The sequence below is a fragment of the Rhamphochromis longiceps genome, linkage group LG1 (assembly GCF_057381845.1).
Source record: "Rhamphochromis longiceps isolate RC_006_pf linkage group LG1, R_longiceps_female_GT1.1, whole genome shotgun sequence".
NCBI lineage: Eukaryota > Metazoa > Chordata > Actinopteri > Cichliformes > Cichlidae > Rhamphochromis > Rhamphochromis longiceps.
In genome coordinates, this window is record NC_140557.1 from 30,953,473 (window position 1) to 30,978,693 (window position 25,221).

The following is a 25,221-nucleotide window of genomic DNA, read 5'->3' on the forward strand; positions in this document are numbered from 1 at the left end:
CCATCCCACAACTGCAATATAATTGTAGTGGTTTTTACAGACCAGTAGATGGCCTCTAGTTACGCAGACGCGTCCTCGTGCTTTTGACTGAAAAGGTTACGCAAGAGGTAGTGTGGGTTGATATAAAACCACAATATATTTAAACGAAATATAAATTATATAAACTCAATAGATTTAGTGTAGCCTATTTAGTCATTTGTGTAGTTTACAATGCGCAAAAAAACAGAAAGGGGACACGGAGATCCAGTCAACAGTGTTGAAAGTCAAAAATGTTCACTTGTAAAAACGACAGAGTACCACAAAATATGTTAAAGGTAAGGATAAAAAATTCTACTGTGGGCAGAAAGTTTTGATCCTTCAGCTTAAATCATTAATGGGCTGCCAAACAGCGGCTCTTCATTGGGAGGAGGAGTTATTTATTGGCAGAATTCCCTCTCATCTCACACTCACACCGCCCCACAGTGTTATCGCTCCCGTTCCTGCATCCAGAAGAGTCTTTCTGTTTTCACTCCTCACGCGTTTCAACATGGACTTAGTAAATTTTCTGCTTTCTATTGCAGTCACCGCCTGCACAGTGAAAGGTATGTCTGCATGCATTTCATTTGGCTAATTAACTCTATCGCGCGCCATGCATGTTAAAAATAACAATTATTGTTTAAATAATTAGGAGTAATAGAATTTTTGTGTGTGTGTTATTGAACGAGACGTGTTAATGTGCGTTCAACCTTGCTCCGCTGTGGATTGATTTTAGCGGTTCCCTAGCTGAGATTGCAGACCTGTTGTGCCAAACACTGAGTTTCAGACACTTTTGGTCTAGATGCCTTAGCAATCATATGAAAGTGTTGTGTGTGTGTGTGTGTGCGTGTGTGTGTGCGTGCGTGTGTGTGCAAATGATTCGGTGTGACTGTAGTTATAGTCATCATTATTAGTATTTGATATTAAGTGTGTTTTTCATGGGTTCAGAAGCTATGACGTAATATTACTATACTAAAGTAAGGTCCGATATGCAGCTTGCAGAGAACAAACATGTTATAATGTCTTATACTACATGTTACGTGTGGCTGATTTGTCTGTCAGCTCTGAACTTTCTTTTGCTGTTGAACTGTGTGGTTTCTCGTGATGTAACTAGAAAAAATATTATGCAAAATGAATAAAAAGAGCTGCAAGATCACGGCATTTCTAATATTGTGGTTTATGAGTGATAAAGAGATTGGGGCAAACAGTGACTGGACAGATGCTTCTATGTTTAAAAAAACAAAACAGAATAACAGTCTTTTTTCTTTCACAAGATATTGCCATCCTGGCTCTGGTCCTTCTACGGGGAAATAAGCAAACCGTGCAAAATCTTCAATGCTTTATGTTTTATTTTAATTGAATACTGCTTCTCATCGGTTTTACTCAAATCTGATCTGAGTCTGAATATTTTAATTGAGGCAATTCATTTAATAATAATCACTGACTGGGGCTCTTTAGTCTGCACTTTACAGGCAGGGGTTAATGAAGGTTTCTTTGAGAGCGAAGCAAGTGTTGTTGGTGTGTGTGCATACGGTGCATGCACATATAAATGTCAGGGCATGTGTGGAGTACTTATAGGCCCTGTCCAGCCCTTTGATATTACTAAGGCTGATAAATTTGATTAAGAGGTTGAGAGACTTTCCTTCTCCCTTTTATGGCTCCAAGCTCATTTCTCGTGGACCCGCTGTGGTTTTTCGGACAGCATGGTACTGGGGTGTATAACAGTATGTGGACAATACAACACATTAATGTCACCTTGCATTGAAATTTGATTACGGTGAGATCAGGAGTGGGGGGATATCCACTTGGGATATGGACAAAGACAAGCTTTCAGCTAACCTTTTTTTTAATGAAAGAAGTGGATGCAACAGAGAACAGAGGAATAGGGATATGCAGATAAGACAGTATGCTCTGTGCCAATCCATCAGGATAATGTGCTTCTCATAGGAGGTTTAGGAAAACTGGGCCATTAGTGAAGTGAAGAAATGCTGCCAAAAACGCTCCATAACTCAGGAGAGGAACTAAGAGTGTGTTAAAATGAGGGACGGGTCTGATTTGAGATTGGGAGATGAATCATGTCCAAATATGGCATTTGAAAGATTGCCATGTCTGGGCTGCATTTGTTTCACCACCCCAGGTAATGTTGATAACTCCAACACCAACTTTAGTTGCATTAAATCAATTGCAAAATTATTCTAAAGTGCGAGATTTACAACTTGAATGAAGCAGGAGGTGGATCAGCACCACGCAGTGAGACTGACCCAGAACAGAAGTGGAGTAGTAGTGAGTGGCTGCAAAAGGGGAAGATGTAAAAGGCTGCAGGAGAGTGGAGAGGCTGAGTTAAATTCAATTAGCTGTCTCAGTCTCATCCACAAATATATGTAAACTTCACTTCAAATAAATTGTTTTATTGATCATTTGAGCCACGGCAGCATTGCGTATCTAAGGGCAGTGGTTGTGTGTCAGTCTTGTCACACCAGTCCAGACTAGAAGATGTCAACAGCTGTTGGATGGATTGTCCCGTAGATCAGTGCAGACGTTCTTCTTCTTCTTGCATGTGAAGGTACAGTGTAGCAGTGTTACTTGGTGGGGCTCTTTCTCATTACAGTTGTGTGCGCGTGTGTGTAGGGTGGAGGCAACTCAGTGTGTAAAGTAGAAAAGAAAGCTACAGACAGGCTGTAGGTCATGTTTTTATTTATTTACTTCTTTTTTGTCAGCCACATTAGAGTTTATAATGTTTAATAAATGAACATGACTTTTGTGCATTTCACATTGCACGGGATCCTTATTTCAGTTTGCACAATACGCAAAGAAGTGTGTACTTGATGTTTGATATAAATTAGCGTCGCTGTCTGAACTTCAGCATATTAGAAATATCACTGTTTTTACTCAGGTTTTAGTAACATCTAAAAAAATAACTGTTCACACTTCATATTCTACGATGTAAAATACTGCATAGTGAATTGTTTTGCAATATGGCTGCTGGAAGTTAAGGAATGATTTGATGTGACTAACAATGTCTTTCTTGCTTATAATTATAATTTATTTTACTTATTAATTGTTCGTTGGAGTCCTGGTTACCTGTTTCTCTTTTTTTCTGTAGTTTCTCATCAAGGGCCAAACCAGCGCAGACTGTACAGTGACCTGATGAATGGATACAACCCACTAGTGAGACCAGTCCAGAATGACTCTCAGAGTCTCATTGTTTCCTTCAGCCTCACCCTCATGCAAATAATGGATGTGGTGCGTAAATGATTGCCCATTAAACACAGCTGTTTATACATACTACATAGTAGTCTACTACATATACTGTACATGCCAGTAAAGTGATACGTCATGCATGGTTATGTAAGCAATTTTCATATATTTAAAGATGACAGACCTGATCCCCATCATTGAAGCCACTATTCCAAAAACAGCAAGCTCCCAAGTTTAGTGCATACTGATGCAGCAGTTTTGATTTTGCCACAGTCTACAAACATTGTTTTCTCTAGTGTGAGTGAGGCATTATAAAAGGTTTAAAAACTGACGCCTCTGTGGATCTGTACATTTCTAGTAGTGTGATTTCCCATTTATGAAGCATGCACTTCATTTAAAAAAAATCAAAAAGAAAAAAGTAAAATAAATGTACTTAATTACAAACATGAATAATTCTGTTTTTCTAACAGGATGAGAAGAACCAGGTTTTAACAACCAACATTTGGCTACAGCTGGTAAGTATAATTTATGTAAAGTCACAGAAAAGCTGAGTTGCGAAGCTTTACGGCCGCACTTACACACATCATGCATTTTAATCATAGAGCCATCTGTTTTATATAAATCCTCTCAGTTAACTCTAAGACCATTTTCACCCTAAGTGTTACATTGTACCTTTACTTTTGGCATTTAATCTGGTATTTAGTTTATGCAAACATGTACCACAAAGAGATTTATCATATTGTGAGCATGTGATGAAATGAATTGTGTAACTCACGCATAGTGCTACCCAGACTTTCTATTCGTCTTCCTCATGGGCAGTACAGCACTTTGTCCTTCATGCAGTGAGATGAAGTGTATTAACGCAGATGCTTTATTACAGCTTGTCCATACAGTGACAATAGATCCCTGTTGCTGCATCGTCAGCAGCTCTACTAAGGCTGAACCAAGGCTGTTTGGTCTGTTTTAAATCATTCTGGGGCATCGCAGCGGGAGTTTTGTTCACTCTCTCTCCTTCTGCTCCCTGCAAAATTCATTTTAGCTCTTCGGCACATGATCGCGCCGACAGCATCCACAGTGTACTTTGTTTTAGCATCAATCCAGCATCTGTTGGATTATTTTACTTGCGTAGGTTTTGAGAAAAGTAAAAGGGGAAAAAAGGAAAATGCCATAAAGATGCATACAAGATGTATACATTGCTACATATACGACTTTGAAATACTGAGAAGGATTCTTTAAGATTACATGTTGAAACATTAAATGTGATCGACCTATCTAGTGCCCTCCATCAGTGCCACTGGGTAATTGTACTATAAATCTTACAATGCCCAACAAACTGGATGACCTCTTCGATACACAAGTATTTTGATTATTAAGCACGATTATGCCCTCATACTCTTGTGCAGTGCTGTGTTTCATGTAATACCAGCTGTCTTAAGACACAGGGCTGCATTTAAGCCTGCAGGCAGAAGTTGGCATGAGACATGGACAAATTTGCATAGTCGTTTACACATACTAATAAAGCACAAAACGGAGAGTAGAGTTACGTCTGGTCATTTTAAGGCCAGTTATTTTTCAAATGAAATAATAGATCAGCAAGTTTTGTAGATGTTAAATGAATGAAAGACTTGTTGTAAAGATTAAAAAGTAGGTGGAAAGTTTCTTGTTAAACAGTGATGCAAATTAAAGAGGGTTCCCTGGCTGTGGAAATGCCATTTTCCAAAATCACCATGTGAGATGCACAGGCAATTATATCCTTCCTCAGTTTGTTTTCCTTTGCCTTTATCATTAACTGACCTTTATGGTTCATTATACTGGGAACTTGAACATGGCACTTTGAGTTAATTAAAAGTGAATTATAGATTGGATTAGAAAACTCCTTATGAAAGCCATGTAATCAAGAGAAGTGTCTTCACAGTATGTGTTCATACATATCACCACGGCTGTGGACCTGGAGTTGGAGTTTTGTATTCAGTGAAATATTCACCTTTCTATTCATATTTATATTTTAAAAGAAATTCTGGAGCTTCATTTTAAACATTATGTGTAATCAGTACCTTCATTTATCCTCAGGGATAGATGCCATTCACAGTGTGTTTTTTTTTTTTTTGCCTGTCCCGTTTGGCTCTTTTGCCATCAGAATTATTGTCTAAAGGCAAAGAAAGATGCCCAACGGATTTACTTTACCAAATTGACCATCCCAGCCTTCCCATAATGGTCCATTTGATTCACCTTTTATTGTTTATTTTATTTTCACTTGCTGAATACGGGACAGACTTGACTGGAGGAAAGAAGGGGAGAAAGAAAGAAGGACGGAGAAACCGCTGAGAAGAGGGACGGGGGAGAAGGGCAAAAAACAAAAACCAACAGAATGAGCAGAGAAAAAAAATAAAAAAAAATGCATATATCAATCACCTGGGTCACCTGCTGAGAAAGAAAAAAGAAAACAAGCAGAAGAGAACAAGAGTAATAGAATAAACAACATCACAATGATATATGGGAATATGACAGTAAATACTAAATATTAAACATTATTGTGCAGCACATAAGATCAACAGAACACAGTGTGCTTTGAGGTAGGAGCCAAAAAGGGTGTAGTTTGTGGGTGTGATCACCCGTGTGTACACCTGTGAGCATGGACGCGCTTGTTTTTAAAAGGTTCCTTCATGTGATGATCTGCTAGAGGGTGTGGGGGAGCCACAGCCCTGTCCTCCAGGGCATGAAGCAGGTATGGAGGAGATCAAAACTCCAGACATCCAGAGGCCCCCAGAACACAAGAGACCAAGGAAGACCAACAGAGGGGCAGCCGCGCCACTGTCCCAGAAAGAGCTGAGGAGAGTCCCAGATGAGGGCTCACTCAGCAGCCGCGGAGCAGAAGCCAGGGGGAGTTGCAGTGATGTGCCCGTGAGCTCCGCCGGCAGCCAGCTGTGCCAGAGTGACCGAGCCCCAGGCCAAGAGGCCGGGGGCACCCCACCTCCGAAGTGGTCCGAGCGAGCCCCAGGCTCCAGGCCCCGATAAGCGGCCGCCAAGGAGTGAGCCGGTGTGTACCTGGACGCCCATCCCCAGACACAAAGAACCACCAACGCACCGACACCTGAGGGAGTCCGCCACTGGCAGGGGAAGTGGTGGTGGGGGGAGATAAACCTTGGAGGGCCTGAGATGTCCCCAGAGAGGTGGCGCCTGACACCCAACCTGACATATAGACACAGACATACAGGCACACACAGATACAAACATCCATTCCCACCCTCATGCTCTCATATGCACTTACTCCACACTTCACAGTGTGTTTTAAGAAAATAATCTGTAATACAAAAGTCATTCTTGTGCCTTATATTGTTTTGTCCCGTTACATTTGAACCCAGGGCTGTGTAACCCACAGTTTGGCTTTAGATTATCAGATTTTTCAGAAACATCTGGAATTCATACTACTTAAACTATATGCTGCCATTAAAGAAAAGGATATTCCAAAATTCAGGCGCATTTTTCTAGTGCAAAATATGTTTTATCTGAAAAGGGAATGAACATTAATTAATTTGACCGCTTAGTTCCACTTAGTTAGGGTCAGATTTAGTACAGACTCGGTTTTGTTTTGCAGTTCCTGCTGTTCCTGCAGTTCCAGGCAGACAATCAAATAAACTAAAGATGTAAAACCACGTGTGCACAGATAAGAGCCAGATGCATATGAATGATAAAGCAAAGGCATAAACTTCTAACATTACTATGCACGCCGCTTCACTTGTTCCACATGTTTTCATGTTACAGCCTTTTTCCAAAATGGATCAGATTCATTTTTCACCTCACAATTCTACACACCATACCTCATAATGACAAGTGGAAGAAAGCTTAAAATTCTCACAAATTTATTAAAAAATCTATAAAAAAAAAACGGTCTAAATTTCTTAAAAAACTAAAAATATATTATAAAAATGCTAAATGCTTGTTGAAGCACCTTTGAAAAAAATTAACATGAAATAAATGAAAGCCATCATATTCACAAGATGAAAAATATTGACAATTTTCAGTTAGAAATGGAGTAAAAGGAATCAAATGCTTATTAATTACTAAGCTATTTAGCTCATCATATTTATCCATTTTAATTATACATTCTGATATTTACATATATACTGTCTATAAATGAATAGACACTGTATCTCCTACAGTGTGTAAACCAAGTATCCACTAAGTACCAAAGTTTAGTTTAAATGTTTAACAGCCTGCCTCACCCATATACAGCATCACCTTCTGCATAATCCTGGAGTCTTTCAGCCTCTGTAGTCACATATAATAGACATTGCAGTAAAGACCAACACAACTGTAAACTCATATTTTCAGCCTGGCCAAGGCACCATCACCATCACCATAACCACGTTAAATCTCAGGCCAGGTCTGATGTCACAGAAAGCAGGTATTAAGAGCCCTTTAAACAGTACTTGTGCTTATTATAACTGAAATATAATAATCTTCTGACATTTTGGGTTGAAATGTCTCAACAGCTACAAGCTGGAACTGTAATCATCCTCTGAGTTTTCCAATTATGTCGACATTTCAAATGCGCTTAGCAGCATTTTTTCTGAACAGAAAACCTTCCAGACAGAAATCAAGTCTCATTCTTGTTCCATGTCACTCTGTGATGTTGTCACATACATTTATTTTGGCTTTTATAGTAACTGTCACTGCTACGAGGAAACCGTGTTAAATCCCCGAGCCTCTAAAAAGGCTTAATAAGCCCATAGGCCTTTAAATGTATTAAAAATAAGTAAGTGGAATGTGAAAGTCAAGGTGTCAAATGTGTTTGCATTTTGCAGTACTGGACTGACTATTACCTCCAGTGGAATCCATTGGATTATCCAGGTGTGTCCAATGTGAGATTTCCTGACCATCTCATTTGGAAACCAGACATTCTGCTGTATAACAGGTAGGCACTGATCTGCTGGGTTGTAAACTGTAGTTGTACATGGTGTTAGATTTGTGCCTGATTTAGACCTCTGCAGCAAATCTACATCATAACTTACAACATAGAGGGAAGCTACTTTTAACCCGTACGCTTCCATGAAATTCAGTCTCTACAGACTCCATCGACCTGAAGAGTAGTTACATTTCTCTGGATGTGCACGTCAGGTTAGTGGAAGATTACCGTGTATGGTTAAAAGGGGTTTCTGGTTACAATATAGATTCCCCAAGAAGCCTAAGTAAGTATTAGTGTGCATGCATTTTCTTCTACATAACGCACAGGAATCTCAGAGGGATGTGATGCATTTTTAGATTTTGGTGCTCCAGAGGTTAAACAAGGTTGTTTGCAGTCACGCTGTCTGTGATACACTAAAGACCAAATATTGTAAACAATATCTTGTGGTTTAAAAATGGCGAATAAAGAAAACTGTTGTGCCTCATCCTCTACTATATTCGTTTTGAAGGATGTGATGTACAGGAGATACAAAATCCAATGAATACTGTATAATCTTTAGCATATCTTTGGTATGAACAAAATGTTAATATAGTTACCTGTAAAATTTTGTAATTATTGGATGTTCTGTGAGTAAACTTGAAATTTAAACTTGTTACTAAATTAAACATAAATAGCTAGTAATATTTTTAACACCTCCTATTTTTATGGTATTAAGTGTCACGGTGTGGTGTTTGTGTAGAAAAGGATCCAAAATGCAGGCAAAGGTTATGATGCGAGTGAGCGTTTATTTAAGTGACCAAAGTGGCAAAACAGGGAATGAGGAACGAAAAGCTACCAAAACCTACACTGGGAAAACTAAAGACAACCCTGAAAACATGACAAGAGATGCAGAGTGATGAACAAAACACCATCAAATGCAGACGAGCAGGCAGACAAACACCATACAAAGTAATCAGGAAATGACTCACAGCAGGGACGCACAGCTGAACCTAATTGACATGACGAGACAGGGAGACATAAGTTGAACACAATGAAGTCACACATGGATCTACAAAGTAAAACAGGAAGTTCCCAGACTGTTTAACAGAATAAAAAATCAGAGTGAACTAGAAAATAATAACAATAAACTCAAACGCTGGGTCACTGACCCAGGACCATGACATTAAGTACAAGTATATTTAATTATAGCCTCCAACTTTATATATGTTGTTGTCTCCCAAATTACAGTTCGAACATTGCTGTATTTGGCAGGCTGTCATCTGTTTTTTGACCTAAACGTTCACTATGTGTGTGTATGCTGTTAAAAATGTAACCCTGGCGCCATCAGATTTCCAGCTGCAGAGTGAGATGGCTACAACTGATTGGGCGCAACCAGCACAAATATCCCATCAAACATTTAGACATTTTATTAAACAAGGACACATAAGAATGTAAAATGAGCGTATACTACTGACTGTTTTATTTACTATGACATAGCTCCCAAAGAGAGTGGGAGTGCCTGAATAGAATAACTGTATTCAAGTGGCAACATGTGAAAAGATACTGTGTTCAGGCTTCTGCTCATGAGCTCTGGAAAGCATCAGACCCCGTGCTGCCACAGGCATTATTATGACTGTCTTGCTGAGACAGACAAGCAGAGAATTTAAAGATACATGCAGCTCGGTCCTTGTCCTTTTCTGTTTTTTGTTTTTGTAATTGTAACTCTGTATACCAACACAGTTGATTTTAAATCGAATGATACGCGATTGAATTGAGGAAAACAGAGTGTCTCATTAACTGTTTAGGAGTTATAGCTTTTTAAATGAATGGCCATTTTCAGAAACTCAAAATTAATTGGGCAAACTGACATCATTTTAAATTCAGGATGGTTTTAAATACCTGGATGAAAATCCTCTACAGTCATTAAAGTCCAGAACACATAGACATCAGCACTTGATATTTCCTTCCCTTGACAGGCTCTGCCTGATTTTTACTGCAGCCACCGGCTGTTGTGGGTCTGTCTGATGTCAGTGTTGTCTTAAGTAACTGAAAGGCATGCTGTGCTGGGTTGAGATCAGGTGATGGGCTTTGCTATTAAACTATATCCCTTTTCTTTGCAATGAGAAACTCAGCTTAAATACATCTGTTATAAAAATGCAGTCCAATGCCATTTTTGAAGTTTTCGCTGTCACAGTCATTCTGAGGTCAAAAACAAAATAAAGGCTAACTAAAATACACACAAATATATTTTTTAGTTAGTTAGTTAGTTAGTATTTGTGTGTATTTTGGCTTTATCCACTGTAACATATATTCTTATGTGCAATACACATTTTACTGTGCAATATACATCTTAATAACGTGTGATATTTTTCCATGCCACAGTCATTTAGTGTAAGTGCAATACAGAAACTACTGTTTTATACTTGAAATTATTTGACATATTCTTTCTTTCTTATCTTCATTTTTTCCCCTCTGGCTCTAAGCTCTGCACAAGATTTCCTGAGTACCCACACCCAGTGTATGTGTACAAATGGCAAATAAAAGATTTTAACTTTATCTTCTTATCTTATTGGTAGGTTGGTTACACGGCTGGGATATTACACTTCAAGGATAGGGGAGCTGTGCACTTTAAGTAAAAAGCTAGAAAAGCACTTTGCAATAAATCATTTAGACAAATTAATAAAATTGTATAGAAATGGTAGGAAGAGCATTTCATTATATGTCCCAAATGAAATAAAGCTATAGCGATCACCATTAATCAATCTCTAGAACATCTGAACAAAATACATTAAAGGTACCTTACTCCCCTGGCAGCTAATAAGAGAGAGAGAGCATTGTACTTCATATGAATGTCATTTTCTTTATTCAACTTTAGCTCAACCGTGCCCCAGCCTTTGGGAATTTATTTAGGTGGAGTGCATTGTGGGTAGCAGGGTAACAACTAAATACTCATCTCCTGGGAAGGTTTGCATGAGATGTGACTCCTTGTTTGTTGTGTATCTGCAGAAATAATGACTTAGAGAATTATTTATATATTCCTACCACAACTGCCCCTCCTCGCTTGGTAACTTCCACTGAAATAATACTGGTGGCAAATAACTCAACATTAAATGCTGGAATTGTTCCATGTTGTCTACAGTGCGGACGAAAGGTTCGATGCTACGTTCCGTACCAACATTTTGGTCAACTCCTCGGGCACCTGTTCCTACCTACCTCCAGGTAAAAGCCATATCTTAGTCACTGACACATATTGACTGGGGAAAAAGACATTTTTACCTTCGCAGCAACACTTCCATCCATCCATCCATCTTCATCCGCTTTATCCGAGACCGGGTCGTGGGGGCAGCAGCCTAAGCAAAGAGGCCCAGACCTCCCTCTCCCCAGCCACCTCCTCCAGCATATCCGGGGGAACACCAAGGCGTTCCCAGGCCAGCCGAGAGATATAATCTCTCCAGCGTGTCCTGGGTCTGCCCCGGGGCCTCCTCCCGGTGGGACATGCCTGGAACACCTCACCCAGGAGGCGCCCAGGGGGCATCCTTGTCAGATGCCTGAACCACCTCAGCTGGCTCCTTTCGATGTGGAGCAGCAACACTTACTGTATGAAATATGAAAACAAAAACGATAACAAATGATATGTGGAAACAACCCACAGAGGTGGCCTGTCCTGTCAGGAGCAGACATTAGCTGGGTACATTTAAAATAAATACATGGCTCCTGAATCTTCTGACCCATTCATCTGTATGTTAAAGCATTAATTGTTACACCTTACTCTAGATCCAGTCCAAGTGTTTTACCTCTGTCCCGGCTCATGTGTGGGTAATGCTTTCTATACAGCAGTAGAGTAAGCACAAAGTGGTCCATAGGCTCTACATATCATCCAAAAAAACAAAAAAACATTTCCCTGTGCGAGTCTTCAGTGAAGTGTGTATTAGAATGATGCATCATGATACATAAGCCTCCTGTGGGTGCAGTTTAAACATAAATGCAACACACATAATGTGTTGTATACAGGGAGTGCAGAATTATTAGGCAAGTTGTATTTCTGAGGAATAATTTTATTATTGAACAACAACCATGTTCTCAATGAACCCAAAAAACTCATTAATATCAAAGCTGAATGTTTTTGGAAGTAGTTTTTAGTTTGTTTTTAGTTTTAGCTATTTTAGGGGGATATCTGTGTGTGCAGGTGACTATTACTGTGCATAATTATTAGACAACTTAACAAAAAACAAATATATACCCATTTCAATTATTTATTTTTCCCAGTGAAACCAATATAACATCTCCACATTCACAAATATACATTTCTGACATTCAAAAACAAAACAAAAACAAATCAGCGACCAATATAGCCACCTTTCTTTGCAAGGACACTCAAAAGCCTGCCATCCATGGATTCTGTCAGTGTTTTGATCTGTTCACCATCAACATTGCGTGCAGCAGCAACCACAGCCTCCCAGACACTGTTCAGAGAGGTGTACTGTTTTCCCTCCTTGTAAATCTCACATTTGATGATGGACCACAGGTTCTCAATGGGGTTCAGATCAGGTGAACAAGGAGGCCATGTCATTAGTTTTTCTTCTTTTATACCCTTTCTTGCCAGCCACGCTGTGGAGTACTTGGACGTGTGTGATGGAGCATTGTCCTGCATGAAAATCATGTTTTTCTTGAAGGATGCAGACTTCTTCCTGTACCACTGCTTGAAGAAGGTGTCTTCCAGAAACTGGCAGTAGGACTGGGAGTTGAGCTTGACTCCATCCTCAACCTGAAAAGGCCCCACAAGCTCATCTTTGATGATACCAGCCCAAACCAGTACTTCACCTCCACCTTGCTGGCGTCTGAGTTGGACTGGAGCTCTCTGCCCTTTACCAATCCAGCCACGGGCCCATCAAGACTCACTCTCATTTCATCAGTCCATAAAACCTTAGAAAAATCAGTCTTGAGATATTTCTTGGCCCAGTCTTGACGTTTCAGCTTGTGTGTCTTGTTCAGTGGTGGTCGTCTTTCAGCCTTTCTTACCTTGGCCATGTCTCTGAGTATTGCACACCTTGTGCTTTTGGGCACTCCAGTGATGTTGCAGCTCTGAAATATGGCCAAACTGGTGGCAAGTGGCATCTTGGCAGCTGCACGCTTGACTTTTCTCAGTTAATGGGCAGTTATTTGGCGCCTTGGTTTTTCCACACACTTCTTGCGACGCTGTTGACTATTTTGAATGAAACGCTTGATTGTTCAATGATCACGCTTCAGAAGCTTTGCAATTTTGAGACTGCTGCATCCCTCTGCAAGATATCTCACTATTTTTGACTTTTCTGAGCCTGTCAAGTCCTTCTTGTGACCCATTTTGCCAAAGGAAAGGACGTTGCCTAATAATTATGCACACCTGATATAGGGTGTTGATGTCATTAGACCACACCCCTTCTCATTACAGAGATGCACATCACCTAATATGCTTAATTGGTAGTAGGCTTTCGAGCCTATACAGCTTGGAGTAAGACAACATGCATGAAGAGGATGATGTGGACAAAATACTCATTTGCCTAATAATTCTGCACTCCCTGTATAAACACAGGTAGTAAGAATGATGTCCTAATAAAACCTTTTGTCAAACACAGTTACAGAACAGAACAGGCCAATGTTTAGAGGCTGCAGATAACCACTCGATCACATTTCAAGACTTGAAGAGTCTTTTGTGACTAAAAACCTACATGTAATGGCAAAAATTAACTGACATTTTATATGATGCTAAAAAAGAAAATACCCGTGCTATATTTGTTGTTTGTGTGACTAAAATCCAAACCTTTGAAAATGTTTCATTATTCTTTAATTATCAAAATACATCTGCTTTACACTCGTCCTCAGAGGACAGCGACTCGCTGCCATTAATGTGCATCTACACCCCCATGAGTATTACTGTAGAGGTACTCGTCACTTCTCTCTGTAGCGACAAGTACCCGACTTTAATAATTCAGAGCAGTGAACAAATGTGGGTCTGGTGTGGCTTTGCAAATATATGAAATTTTAACCCTGGAGGGCTTTTGGAATACTTGTACATAATAATTATGATAGTATATCATTATTTGACATAAAGAACAAGAAGTCTCATTATTTTTTCATATTGGCTTTGTAATGAACTCAAATTATTTTTGCAGTATTCACAATAAAATCTGAGAGAGTGGATGACTGTCTTTGATTCATAAATTACTTTAAGTTGAATTATTTTCTACAAAAAGAGGTTTTAGTTGGTTATGAACTGAAACAAACCTGTTATTATTATTATTATTATTATTATTATTATTATTATTATACCGAGCAGATTCTTACCATTGTGCAGTAACATGACAAACTATGACTTGGGGATAGCAGATGCTAATGAGCTCTCATAAGCTGCAGCTTTGAATTGATTTCCTGAACTTAATGCCCCACAGATGTATTTTAATATGTTAGGTTTTTAGCTTCTTCTTCTTCTTTTTTTTTTTTTTTGTCTTTTCTATGACGTGTTACATGAGAAGATTAGTATTGCTAAGTATGAAATATGAGCCAGGAGCTCTCGACTTAGGCTAGCATAAAAATGTGGTTTTTCATTTAGCAAGTCTGGTCACATGTTTAACTGTGTTATTACTCTTTTCATCTCATTCTTGCAAAGAAAGTGTCATCTTCTAATGTTTTTCTTAGAGCAGAATGACATTTTTTTTTTCCAAATCCACCTGGTTCTGAGACACCATTCACATTTTGATGCTATATATTAGGCATGTTAAACTCAATTTACATTGCAGGTCACATACTAATCTTATGTGGCCCAGACATCCTGTCAATGTACAGAAATGTAACTACATATTTATTCAATGAGATATCTTAACATAAGAAAAAAAAATGCAATTTCACCAGTTTGTCTCAGTTTTTCTACACGATAAAGACACGCTGCTGTTGTAAAAGAAAGAAATGTCTCATTTAATTGCTCTGGTGTAGTATGAATGTCCATGAGGGAGGTCTTTATCCGTAGGAAAAGCTGTCGAACTTGTGAAAATGCAGTTTAAAAGTTGAAATTTACGTCCTCTTTCACATTTTCCAAAGCCATACTGTGGGACGGATTGGAGTTTTTGCTGGGCTGATTCTTGCCCACGGGCCTTATGTTTTTATATATATAAATCTCTCTCTAAAACCATCAGTGCATATGCACACACACGCCTACCAATCATAAAGTTAAAACCGACTGCTTAAATATTGCAAAGGTTATCGCTGACCCATCATAGGGTAAGTAAGAAAGTAAAGTTTCTTTATATAGCACTGTACAACCATTTACACACAATAAATATCAAAAGAGAACCACAAATAAAGATAAAAACCTAAATAACAAAAGTATGACAAGGTGTCCCTCTGTACCCACGAGTGGAGGTCAGCCCCTATGCCCATCAGGGGAAGAAGTCACCAAAAAGTCACAAGCTACAAGCTTTCGTTGCTTTCTTTAGACAAAGGAAAATATGATGTGAAGTGACACAGTGTAACTGGCTGAAAAAAAGGGCTAAAAATAATAGTGTAATTATTTACATCACCTGTGGTTTCAATGACATGGCTGATCACTCTACATATGCAGTATAAGCATGGATTCAAGGGAGCACACTGAAACAGAGTGCCTTCCTGTCATAGCTGGTGATTACTGCTCTCCCTGCCAAGCTCTTCCCCTTTTTCCTTACCCAGCAAAAGTGCTGGCTGGCTTTCCCTTAGCATCTTTAATCAATACAGCTTGATCACTAGATTTATTCTGGATTGATTACTTCTGTCTCAAGAAAATTGCCTCTCAACTTTTCTCCAAATGATTCCTCATTGGATGCCTTATTGGTACCAAATAATCATTTCATGCTTGAGTTGAACACAACTGCATTATGTGGATAAAACTGTATGCAGATTGGACAAATCATTTGAATTTCCAGACATTTGTCTTTGTGACTGAGGTTCATTACAGTAAATCGGACTCATTCTTCAGTATTGTCTATATTCATTTCATATTCACGTTTGCCACCTTAATGCCGCTAGCAGAGGCATTGTTTACTGCCAGTGTCTTCTATATTTCTTAAATATGGATGAAAATAGTTTGGTGGCTGCCTGTCCTGAAGAATCACCCTCCACTTTCATCGCATTGTCATATTGGATTTTGTACTCTTTCTCAGATGGATGGCACTTTGACTTCACATCTCCTCAGAGTAAAACTCTTTGCTGCCTCTCTTTTTCATTTTTCATTTTCTCTCTGCTTCCTATATACCAGAGTAATCGAGTGTTCTCTCTAACTAAGCTTGGAATATTCATGTGTCCGTTTCTATCTACAGGTGAAGTACAATATGTATGAAAGCAAGTCTTTCGGCATCTTTCAGTGTTTCTCACCACAACAGGGATTTTCAAGAGCACCTGCCACATCGATGTGCGTTGGTTCCCGTTTGATGTCCAAAGATGTGACCTGAAGTTTGGTTCCTGGACATACGGGGGTTGGTCTCTGGACTTAAAGGTGATGGATGCAGATATCAGCAATTACATTGCCAACGGAGAGTGGGATCTTGTTGGTAAGTAAGGTTGTCAGTAAAATCATTGAAAATATTTTGCTCTAATCTTTCTCTCCAACTTTCTGTAACCCGTCGGACCACAGTAAATGTGTGCCTTGTTTTGAATCAGAGGTTCCAGGACAAAGGAATGAGCATTTCTACGGCTGTTGTGAGGAACCGTACCCTGACGTCACCTTCACCGTGGTGATGCGCAGACGGACGCTCTACTATGGCCTCAATCTTCTCATCCCATGCGTCCTGATCTCTACTCTGGCCCTGCTTGTCTTCCTCCTGCCTGCTGACTCTGGAGAGAAAATCTCCCTGGGTAAAACCAGCTTCATTCAAAAAAAAAAAAAAAAAAGTTCAGTTTGACAGCAATTTTTTGTAACACCAGTTTGTAAGAACTGTAATCTCAAGACTTCAATTGCAAAGTTAAGAACCTGCATTATAGATGGAAACCCATCAAAAGTTAGCAAGCAATGGATGGCCATGATACGCTAATGGGAGTCCACATATTAAGAAACTAGCAGGTACGTGGCAACCAGAGGTCATAAAAATTGAATTACATCCAGCTACTTCAGGCAACACCAGGCAAAATAAATTTCTGATAGTAGAAAAAGGTGTGTCCCATCTTTTCTCAACCCTCAGATGAGTGATTTAAGCAACTACCACAGTTACCTACATTACAGGGTTACCTAGGTAACCGGAGCCTGGAATGTCCACTAGCAACAAACCACAAGCGACAAAGACTATGTGAAAGTCCCTTTACTGTGCTCACATTACTGAAACCACCATGCATTTTTGGTTATATTGTTGGATACCTGACACACAGTCAGATCCATTTCCTTGTGCTTTTCACCCCTCAGCCTGAAAAGCTATTTGGGTATTTTGTCAATGCAATAACTCAGGAATGAGGGTATGTGAGATTTTCAAATTGATACAAATGGTACATCTACTAAAAATCTCAGATGAGTTTGAATCTCATTGAATCTTATACCTTCACCTCAAGATAGAAGGTCAAGTTGTTGTTTTTTAAAATCTTTTGAACACAGGAACTCAGAAAGATGTCAACTAGGATTTTCAAATTTATACCAAAGGTGCATTTGCTAGGAGGCCGAAGGATAGCACTGGTGGCAGAATTTTAGAGCAACCACAGAAAAACAACATATTAACTAAGTGGACAGTTTACAGCGAAGACATTTCTTGACTTCTTACCACTGTTTTCTCAGCTGCTATATGTGCTAAAGACAATCGTGAGGTTAGTATTAAATAATAAAGTTGGGGAAACAATGTGATGCCATTATTTTAAAATTACTCCAAAACTCTTTGTCTGCAATATGTTCTTTAAGCAGCAAGTTAATGCATATCACCTCAGTATCACAACCATACTGATAAGTCTGTTAACCAATATTGAAAGCTTTAATCGCACTCTGTGAACACATAGCTAGCGCCAAATGTGGTTCTACTTTTTTTAGACACAATCTACCTAAAGATGTGGCTCTGAATTAAAAATGCAGATAGTTTAGAAACCAGGAACTTCCAAGTTGCACATTTCAGAATGTCACTAATTGCAGTAGTGCTTTTGCAATTAGTGAAAAGATAAAATATTTTCTCCGCCACGCTGAGAAAATTAAAACTTTAAGTTTCTGAGCTACCAAGCAAAGTTACTATGAGTTGAAGACATAACCTTAATTGTAATAGAGTCGAATACAATAATAACCCAGAGCATCAATTCACATTGAGAACAATAAACCCTGTATATGTTTAAACTCACTGTATCAGCATTGTCATTGTGAGCTTGCCAATGTTGTTATTTCACTCAAATTACAACTCTAGCAAAGCTACTGATATAGACTCCTTTTTAATATGAATTGATTTGGGATATCACTCTCAGTTGGAATGCATTTTGTTAGTGCAGAAATCCTTGTGCCAATCAAGCCATACGCTACATTATTTTTAAGCTGTCGTATCACCGAACACTAAACTAAAATTCCATTAGCTTCATTTTTTTTTTCAAGATGAAATCGAGATCCATTCTCTTCTGATGAGCTCATCTGGGCAGCTAATTTTGCTGTGGTGCAATATTCCAGATTTATATCCTGCGTGACTCTAAAGCAGCCGTCTGTAATATGCGTTTGTTGCCAGAACCATAAGACGTTATCAATTTAAATTGGGGTTTCAGAGGCATGTCTGCACCTCTGCTACTTAGAGTGTACCTTTCAGACATTGTTTCACCTTTGATACTTCAATTGCCGTGGCATCTTTTTCAGTTAGACTTTAGAGTTTAGGTGTTCTGTTTAGGTCCTGAGTGACCCCAGTATTGTTTCTGCACATCCACCAACCTATTTCTGAACACTGACTTTTCTCGATGATGTGTTCCATCCTCAGGTTACAACGGTAATTCTGTTAAAACATTTTCAATTTTGTTCTTTTGCAAGTCCTTCCAAGAAGCTTCAATGTCACAATTATTGTAAAAAAAATCAAATGTTCCTAAACCCCCATGCTACAGAAAGTTTGATCATTTTGTAAACGACCTTATGCTAACGTGACTGTGATCTTTGTGATAACTATGATATGAAAAATGAAGCAAAATGGCCAAGAATTAATGAGATCATAACCAGGTTACATCATTTGCAGCCCAAGTAGTTTTGACACGCAGTCAAACCTTCTTTCATTATTCTTTAATTTTTCTCCATCTTAGACAACTTCAAAACCACTGCTTACCCATATTCTCTTGGGTAATCAGTGGTTTTATGAAAACCAATGGCTTTCCAGCAATCCTATTGCTCCGTGGCTTTATGAAGTGACCTAATTATAACCACAGATTGACGAACAGAATTGTCAGAAGACCTTTGAAAACCTTTAATCTTATCGCAGTTGTCAGAGTTGCCTGAGTGTTTCATTCATTCATTATAAATGCTTTATATAGACAGTATCTGAGGTGTGTGTACTGCATGTTTTAGTAGAGGCTATTAATTTATGTAGTTTCTGCCTTTTTCAAATGATTAGAGTCCTGTGTTGCAGCTGGATTCCTTCATTAACCAAATGATGCCTAATGTGTGGGCTCACTGTGTGCATTTTCATCTGTATGTTGCTTTTTATGTTTTCAAAGCTTATAGAGGAAAGAGAAATGAGGATTGGGTGTGTGAAGATATAAGTTTCTATGATAGTATGAATTCTTCTTTAACACAAAATTTATTTAAAATTGTTTATGTATAAAAAATTTATATCACTTCAATGTCTCATAGCTTCTTCTCAATCTATGTGTGTGCTGACTATGTCATAAAAACCACTGTAAATGAAATCAGTATATCTAGTTACCCAACTCAACGTCAGCATTTTTAAGAATGGCGAACACAGAGTGAGAAATGTGTTTTAATGCCAGCATTTATTGCCTGGTTTAATTTCAGTTAAATTGAGCTGCCATAAGAAGTGTGATTTGTGATATTATAAATGGATCAACAGGAACATTATAGTGCATTTAATGGTAAGATGAAAATTTAAAGAAAAACAACAAAATAGCCAAATAAAATGAAACTAGTTATTTTTTGAATGTTTGAATAGCTAACTGTTTGATATTATGCTATTTAAACTACAGTATGACATTTTTAAGAAAGATTATTGTGTATGTAGTTATGCAAAGAAGAGAGCACAACCCACGATTCATTGCATGACCCAGTTTGGGCTGCTGAACTGATGGCCTCACATCACTGTGCTTGACTCTAGAATACTTGTACATAGAGGAATATATGGTCGATAGTGTGCCCAGGTCCTGTGGCTGCAAAAAACACAGTGCTTGACAGTTGAAATGAGGTGTTTGCGTCAATATGCTGTGTTTGTTTTTCACCGTAGATGGCACTATGGTCAGTTTCCACTTTGGTGTCATCTGTTTAAAGGACATTGTTCCAGAAGTCTTGTAGTTTGTTCAGAAACTTTGAAACCTGAAGCTGTGCTGCCATATAGAAAGAAGAGACTTTCTCCTAGTTATCCTTCCAAGCCACCTATACTTGTTCATTCTTTTCCTATTTGTCATATTTAACACAGTAACTGAGGCTTGTAGTGTGTGTGATGTAGCTCTTGGTTTTTTGCAGTTTCTCTGAGTACTGCATGGTCTGACCCTGGGATGAGTTTGCTGGGCTGTCCACACATAAGTTTGTGTTAAATGGACTGGTTCTTATACAGCGCTTTTTTAGCCTACCTGAACACAACTTTATACAACTTGGCTCATTCACCCATTCATACAGTTTTCCACGTAAGTGCTTTCTATCTAACATTCACACATATTTCTACGTTGACAGATGCATCAGAGAGCAGCTTGGGGTCAGTATCTCGTCCAAGGGTGCAGGCTGGAAAAACCACTAACCTTCCAATTAGTAGATGACACGCTCTACCTGCTAAACCACAGCCACACCAAACACACCTGAGATACCTAAAACACCTGAAGGCTCCAGACCAGCAAACTACCAAAACCTCTGTTTTATAGATGAGCTCACACTTGTTAACAATAGATTAATCAAGTACATTAACGGCATCTGGCTGCTACTTATTTGATCCTCATTCCTGTGTCACTGGCCTGGTCTTTTTCCCTATCTAAGAAATTCAAAAAATAACTTTTGAAGATGTTGAAGAACATTAATACTCTCCTCAGTCCTTCTCAGATTTAAATATTCTTCCCTGATCCAAAGAAAGGACTAAAGTAGCAGTTATGACAAACTCAAGCCGCTTTTAAAGTGTTTTTCAGAGGTATCAAACGCACATGGGCATGCATGGGGGAAGTTGTGAAGTTAGTCATTAGAGCCAGTGGTGAAGTGAAAATTTGTCTCCCCATAGCTAAAGATACGTGTTGCTCTTGCTTTTACCTTTTCAGGTCATCTTGTGACACAGTGAGGTTTGATCACTCCCGAATTTTGATTTACAGAGATTATATGTTTCAATTTTTCACATTTGACTACTGTGAATTAACCAGTTGCTGTGGAGTAGAATAAACTTTAAAACAAAGCAGAATTAGCAGACTAAAAGAGTATAAGGTGGCACAAATTCATGGAATAAATTGAATGGCTTTGTGCGAAATAGGAACAAAATGTGAATAATAGAATAAATCTGGGTACAAAGCAACTGCAAACACCTGAAAATGATAAAACAGTCATTTTAATGTTTAATACGTCTGCAACAGTATTTATTGCTATAATATTAGAGGGTCTTTGTGTCTGTTTGTGACATAACATCCAGCTTATGGTGATTTGTAGCTGATTGAAAGATCAAAAACATACGTGTGTGAATACTTTTGTTGAACTACGTTTTGTTGTCAGCTGATAACTGAGATTTGGTTTCCTCCCCAGGTATTACGGTCCTGCTCTCTCTGACTGTCTTTATGCTGCTAGTTGCAGAGATTATGCCTGCCACCTCAGACTCTGTGCCTTTAATAGGTAAGCCAGGCCAAAGTTAAAAGCAGTTCCTATGGATATCAACTACTATCAGAGAGAAGCAAAGGGTGAAATTTTCTGTAGTCATTTTTCATCAGGGATTTCCTTATATCACAGTGTAGCCAAATTCAAGCAGCTACCCAGTATTTAGATTTCATTTTGGTTTAGGGATCTGAGTCAGTCTGTTTGAATCAGTGGAATGAAAGCACTTCTTCAGGCACATAAGTGAGCAGTAATGCTCAAGGGATGAAGACATATTTGCTGTCCTTAATGATCGGCCCGGCCTTTCTTCTTGTATGCATAACCTTGATGTTATCATCTAGTTTTCTCATTGTTTTTTACTACACAGTACTTCTTTCTGATCCATTCTGATTGCCGCCTGCATTTCTTTTTTATGCAGCCGAATATTTTGCCACTACAATGGTCATTGTCGGTCTCTCAGTGATTGCTACAGTTCTGGTCCTGCAATATCATCACCACGACCCTGATGGAGGCAAGATGCCAAAATGGGTGAGTGTTTTCTCAAACAGTAATAACTTTTTCGTGAATTTTACTGGCATTATTATTTATGTCGTTTCATTATAGACACACGCAAAAATATGGAATACATTAAAAACAAACTGTTGACAAACCTAAATAAAATGCACATTTTTAAGTAATGAATTGAAAAACAAATGCTAGATATAGCAAATATGACACTGATTAAACATATATATGTGAATTCATAAGGGCTAAAACTATATCAAATATAATATATGTAACAAATATAACATAAGTGTATGTAGTGTAAGTAATGTATGTAATTTGAAAGATATTTCAGAAACCTGGGAAAGAGGAACAGAATAATCTCTAACAGTTCAAAATTAAGGTTACTAAGAAACAGATTAGTAACATAATTGGATACAAATTCACAGTAATCATCTATAAAGGCCATGCTAGTGCTGAACAATATATAACTTCCACATATGCTGCCATCCAGATGACTTTATTCAGCAATCTACAATAACCTGCTTGCACTCAGGATTTGTCACATGGTGAAAATATTGCATTATCTGCACTATGAAATGAAAAATGTGAAGAATAAAGCCCAGAGGAGTTCAGCTGGAATCTTATATGAAGCAAGAATAGGAAAACATTTAGCTCTCAAAACTGCACTAATGGGCTCCTCAGTTCTCAAGCGCTTCAAAGAACAGGTGATGCAACACGGTGGTAAACAGTGAATCCACATTTAAAAACTTGTTGCTTGTATGGGCAGAGTTTTCAAAAGAAACTACAATTTTGCATTTTTAACATTTGATAAGTTATCTTTGTACTATTGTCAAAATACATATAGGGTTTAGATGATTTCCAAATTGTTGCATCATCCTGTTTTATTTACATTTCATTCAGTTTCCCAATTTATTTGGAGCAACTGGTAATAACCTAATGAAAAGGTATGGAGCCAAAGAATGCAACAACATTAGTGGAGTGAACACCTGCATGTTTTATATACTCACAGTTCATTAGATATGTACGTTTTGAAGATGAAAAGGGGGTCCAACCCAGTACTAGCAATGTGTGGCTAATAAAGTGGCCAGTGAGTGTGTACTCAGTCCACTTTTTACTGTGATTTGTCAATTTGGGAAAAGTTAATATGACAAAGCGCTATTTGTATAGCGCTTTACTAGTCCCTAAGGACCCCAAAGCGCTTTACACAACAAGTAATCCACCCATTCACACACTGGTGATGGCAGCTACATTGTAGCCACAGCTGCCCTGGGGCGCACTGACAGAGGTGAGGCTGCCGGACACTGGCGCCACCGCGCCATCGAGCATCTCTGTAAATATTACTGTGTCTAACCCATACAAATGAGACTGATATTCTGCACTCATTCTTATTTCTTCAATGGCAGATTTAAAGTGAATTGCAGCCTTAATCCACTCTTTCATTCACCGTTTTATCTCAAAGACCCGTGTGATCCTCCTGCATTGGTGTGCCTGGTTCCTGCGTATGAGGCGTCCGGGTGAGGAGCGAGTGCGTTCAGCCTGTCACAACAAGCCTCGACGGAGCAGCCTGACCAGCATAGACCTCAACATGAGCACCTCAGCCTCCCAATGCACCAATGGCAACATGCTCTATGTCGGCGTGCGTGGCCTGGAGAGCATTCACTGCTCCACTGCTGCCACCTCGTCTGACTCCGGGGTCCTCTGCGGACGCCTGGTTGGACGGGCAGGCGAGGACGAGATGCTCATCCCAGCAGGTCAGGTCACCCCAGTTGGAAGCCTAGAATTAGAGATGGCCAAGATCCTGGATGAGGTGCGCTACATCGCGAAAAGGTTCCGCGACCAAGACGAGGGTGAGTCTGTGTGCAACGAGTGGAAATTCGCCGCCTCCGTTATCGACAGGCTTTGTCTCATGGCTTTCTCACTCTTCACTATCCTCTGCACTATTGGTATCCTCATGTCAGCACCCAACTTTGTAGAGGCAATTTCCAAAGACTTTTTCACTTAGTTGTTCCCAGGAAATAAATGATTCATCAAATATAAAAGCCTACACCAATCACTGTTCTCACAAAGTAACCATTTTCAAACACACGGGGTAGTCATTTGGATACACTTACCCATACTTAATCCAAAGTTAAATGTAGAATGTATGTGATACATAAACAGCTGAATATATGCATCACATTACATTATTGAAAATTAGCTTTTCTCTTTTCTATCACACAGCCTGGCTTCACACCCTGTACTGTATGATTCTCTAAACTGCATAGTATTGCTTCAATGATACAATTTGCTAACCTGGCAAGAATGCTGTTATTAGTTATGCTGTGTTACCTGTGTATTACTGTGCATTATAATGTTTCTGTAATGTGTAATGTGGTCCATATACATAACGGCTACTGTACCTTCTATTCAAATGTATTTCATGTAGCACATTTCTATATCATACATTACATTGTATTACAATCATAAGTAGAACCAAAAGCTTTGATTTAAATGTCTTCTTACTTGGTTTTACTTACTGTTTATATTTGTATGATTTGATCACTAAGAATTTCTCATAGTTCAAAATGTTGTATGTTTCATTTTTTATCAGTTACTTTCAATGGGTTGATTCTTGTCCACTTTGAAGATTCATAAATAAATTCATTCAATTCAAAAACAATCCCTTGTCAATGACAGATGC

General features: G+C 38.8%; 1 protein-coding gene across 1 annotated transcript; it reads left to right on the plus strand.

The window, feature by feature from the left end:
* Positions 1 to 526: 526 nt before the first annotated feature.
* chrna7a (cholinergic receptor, nicotinic, alpha 7a (neuronal)) lies at positions 527 to 25,181 on the plus strand. The gene is made up of 10 exons (XM_085405910.1): positions 527 to 581; positions 3,119 to 3,258; positions 3,684 to 3,728; positions 8,019 to 8,128; positions 11,238 to 11,317; positions 16,483 to 16,650; positions 16,760 to 16,954; positions 21,969 to 22,055; positions 22,453 to 22,562; positions 24,001 to 25,181. Exons 1-10 carry the CDS (start codon positions 527 to 529, stop codon positions 24,541 to 24,543), a joined length of 1,533 nt encoding a protein of 510 aa, XP_085262036.1. The 3' UTR covers positions 24,544 to 25,181.
* Positions 25,182 to 25,221: the final 40 nt, after the last annotated feature.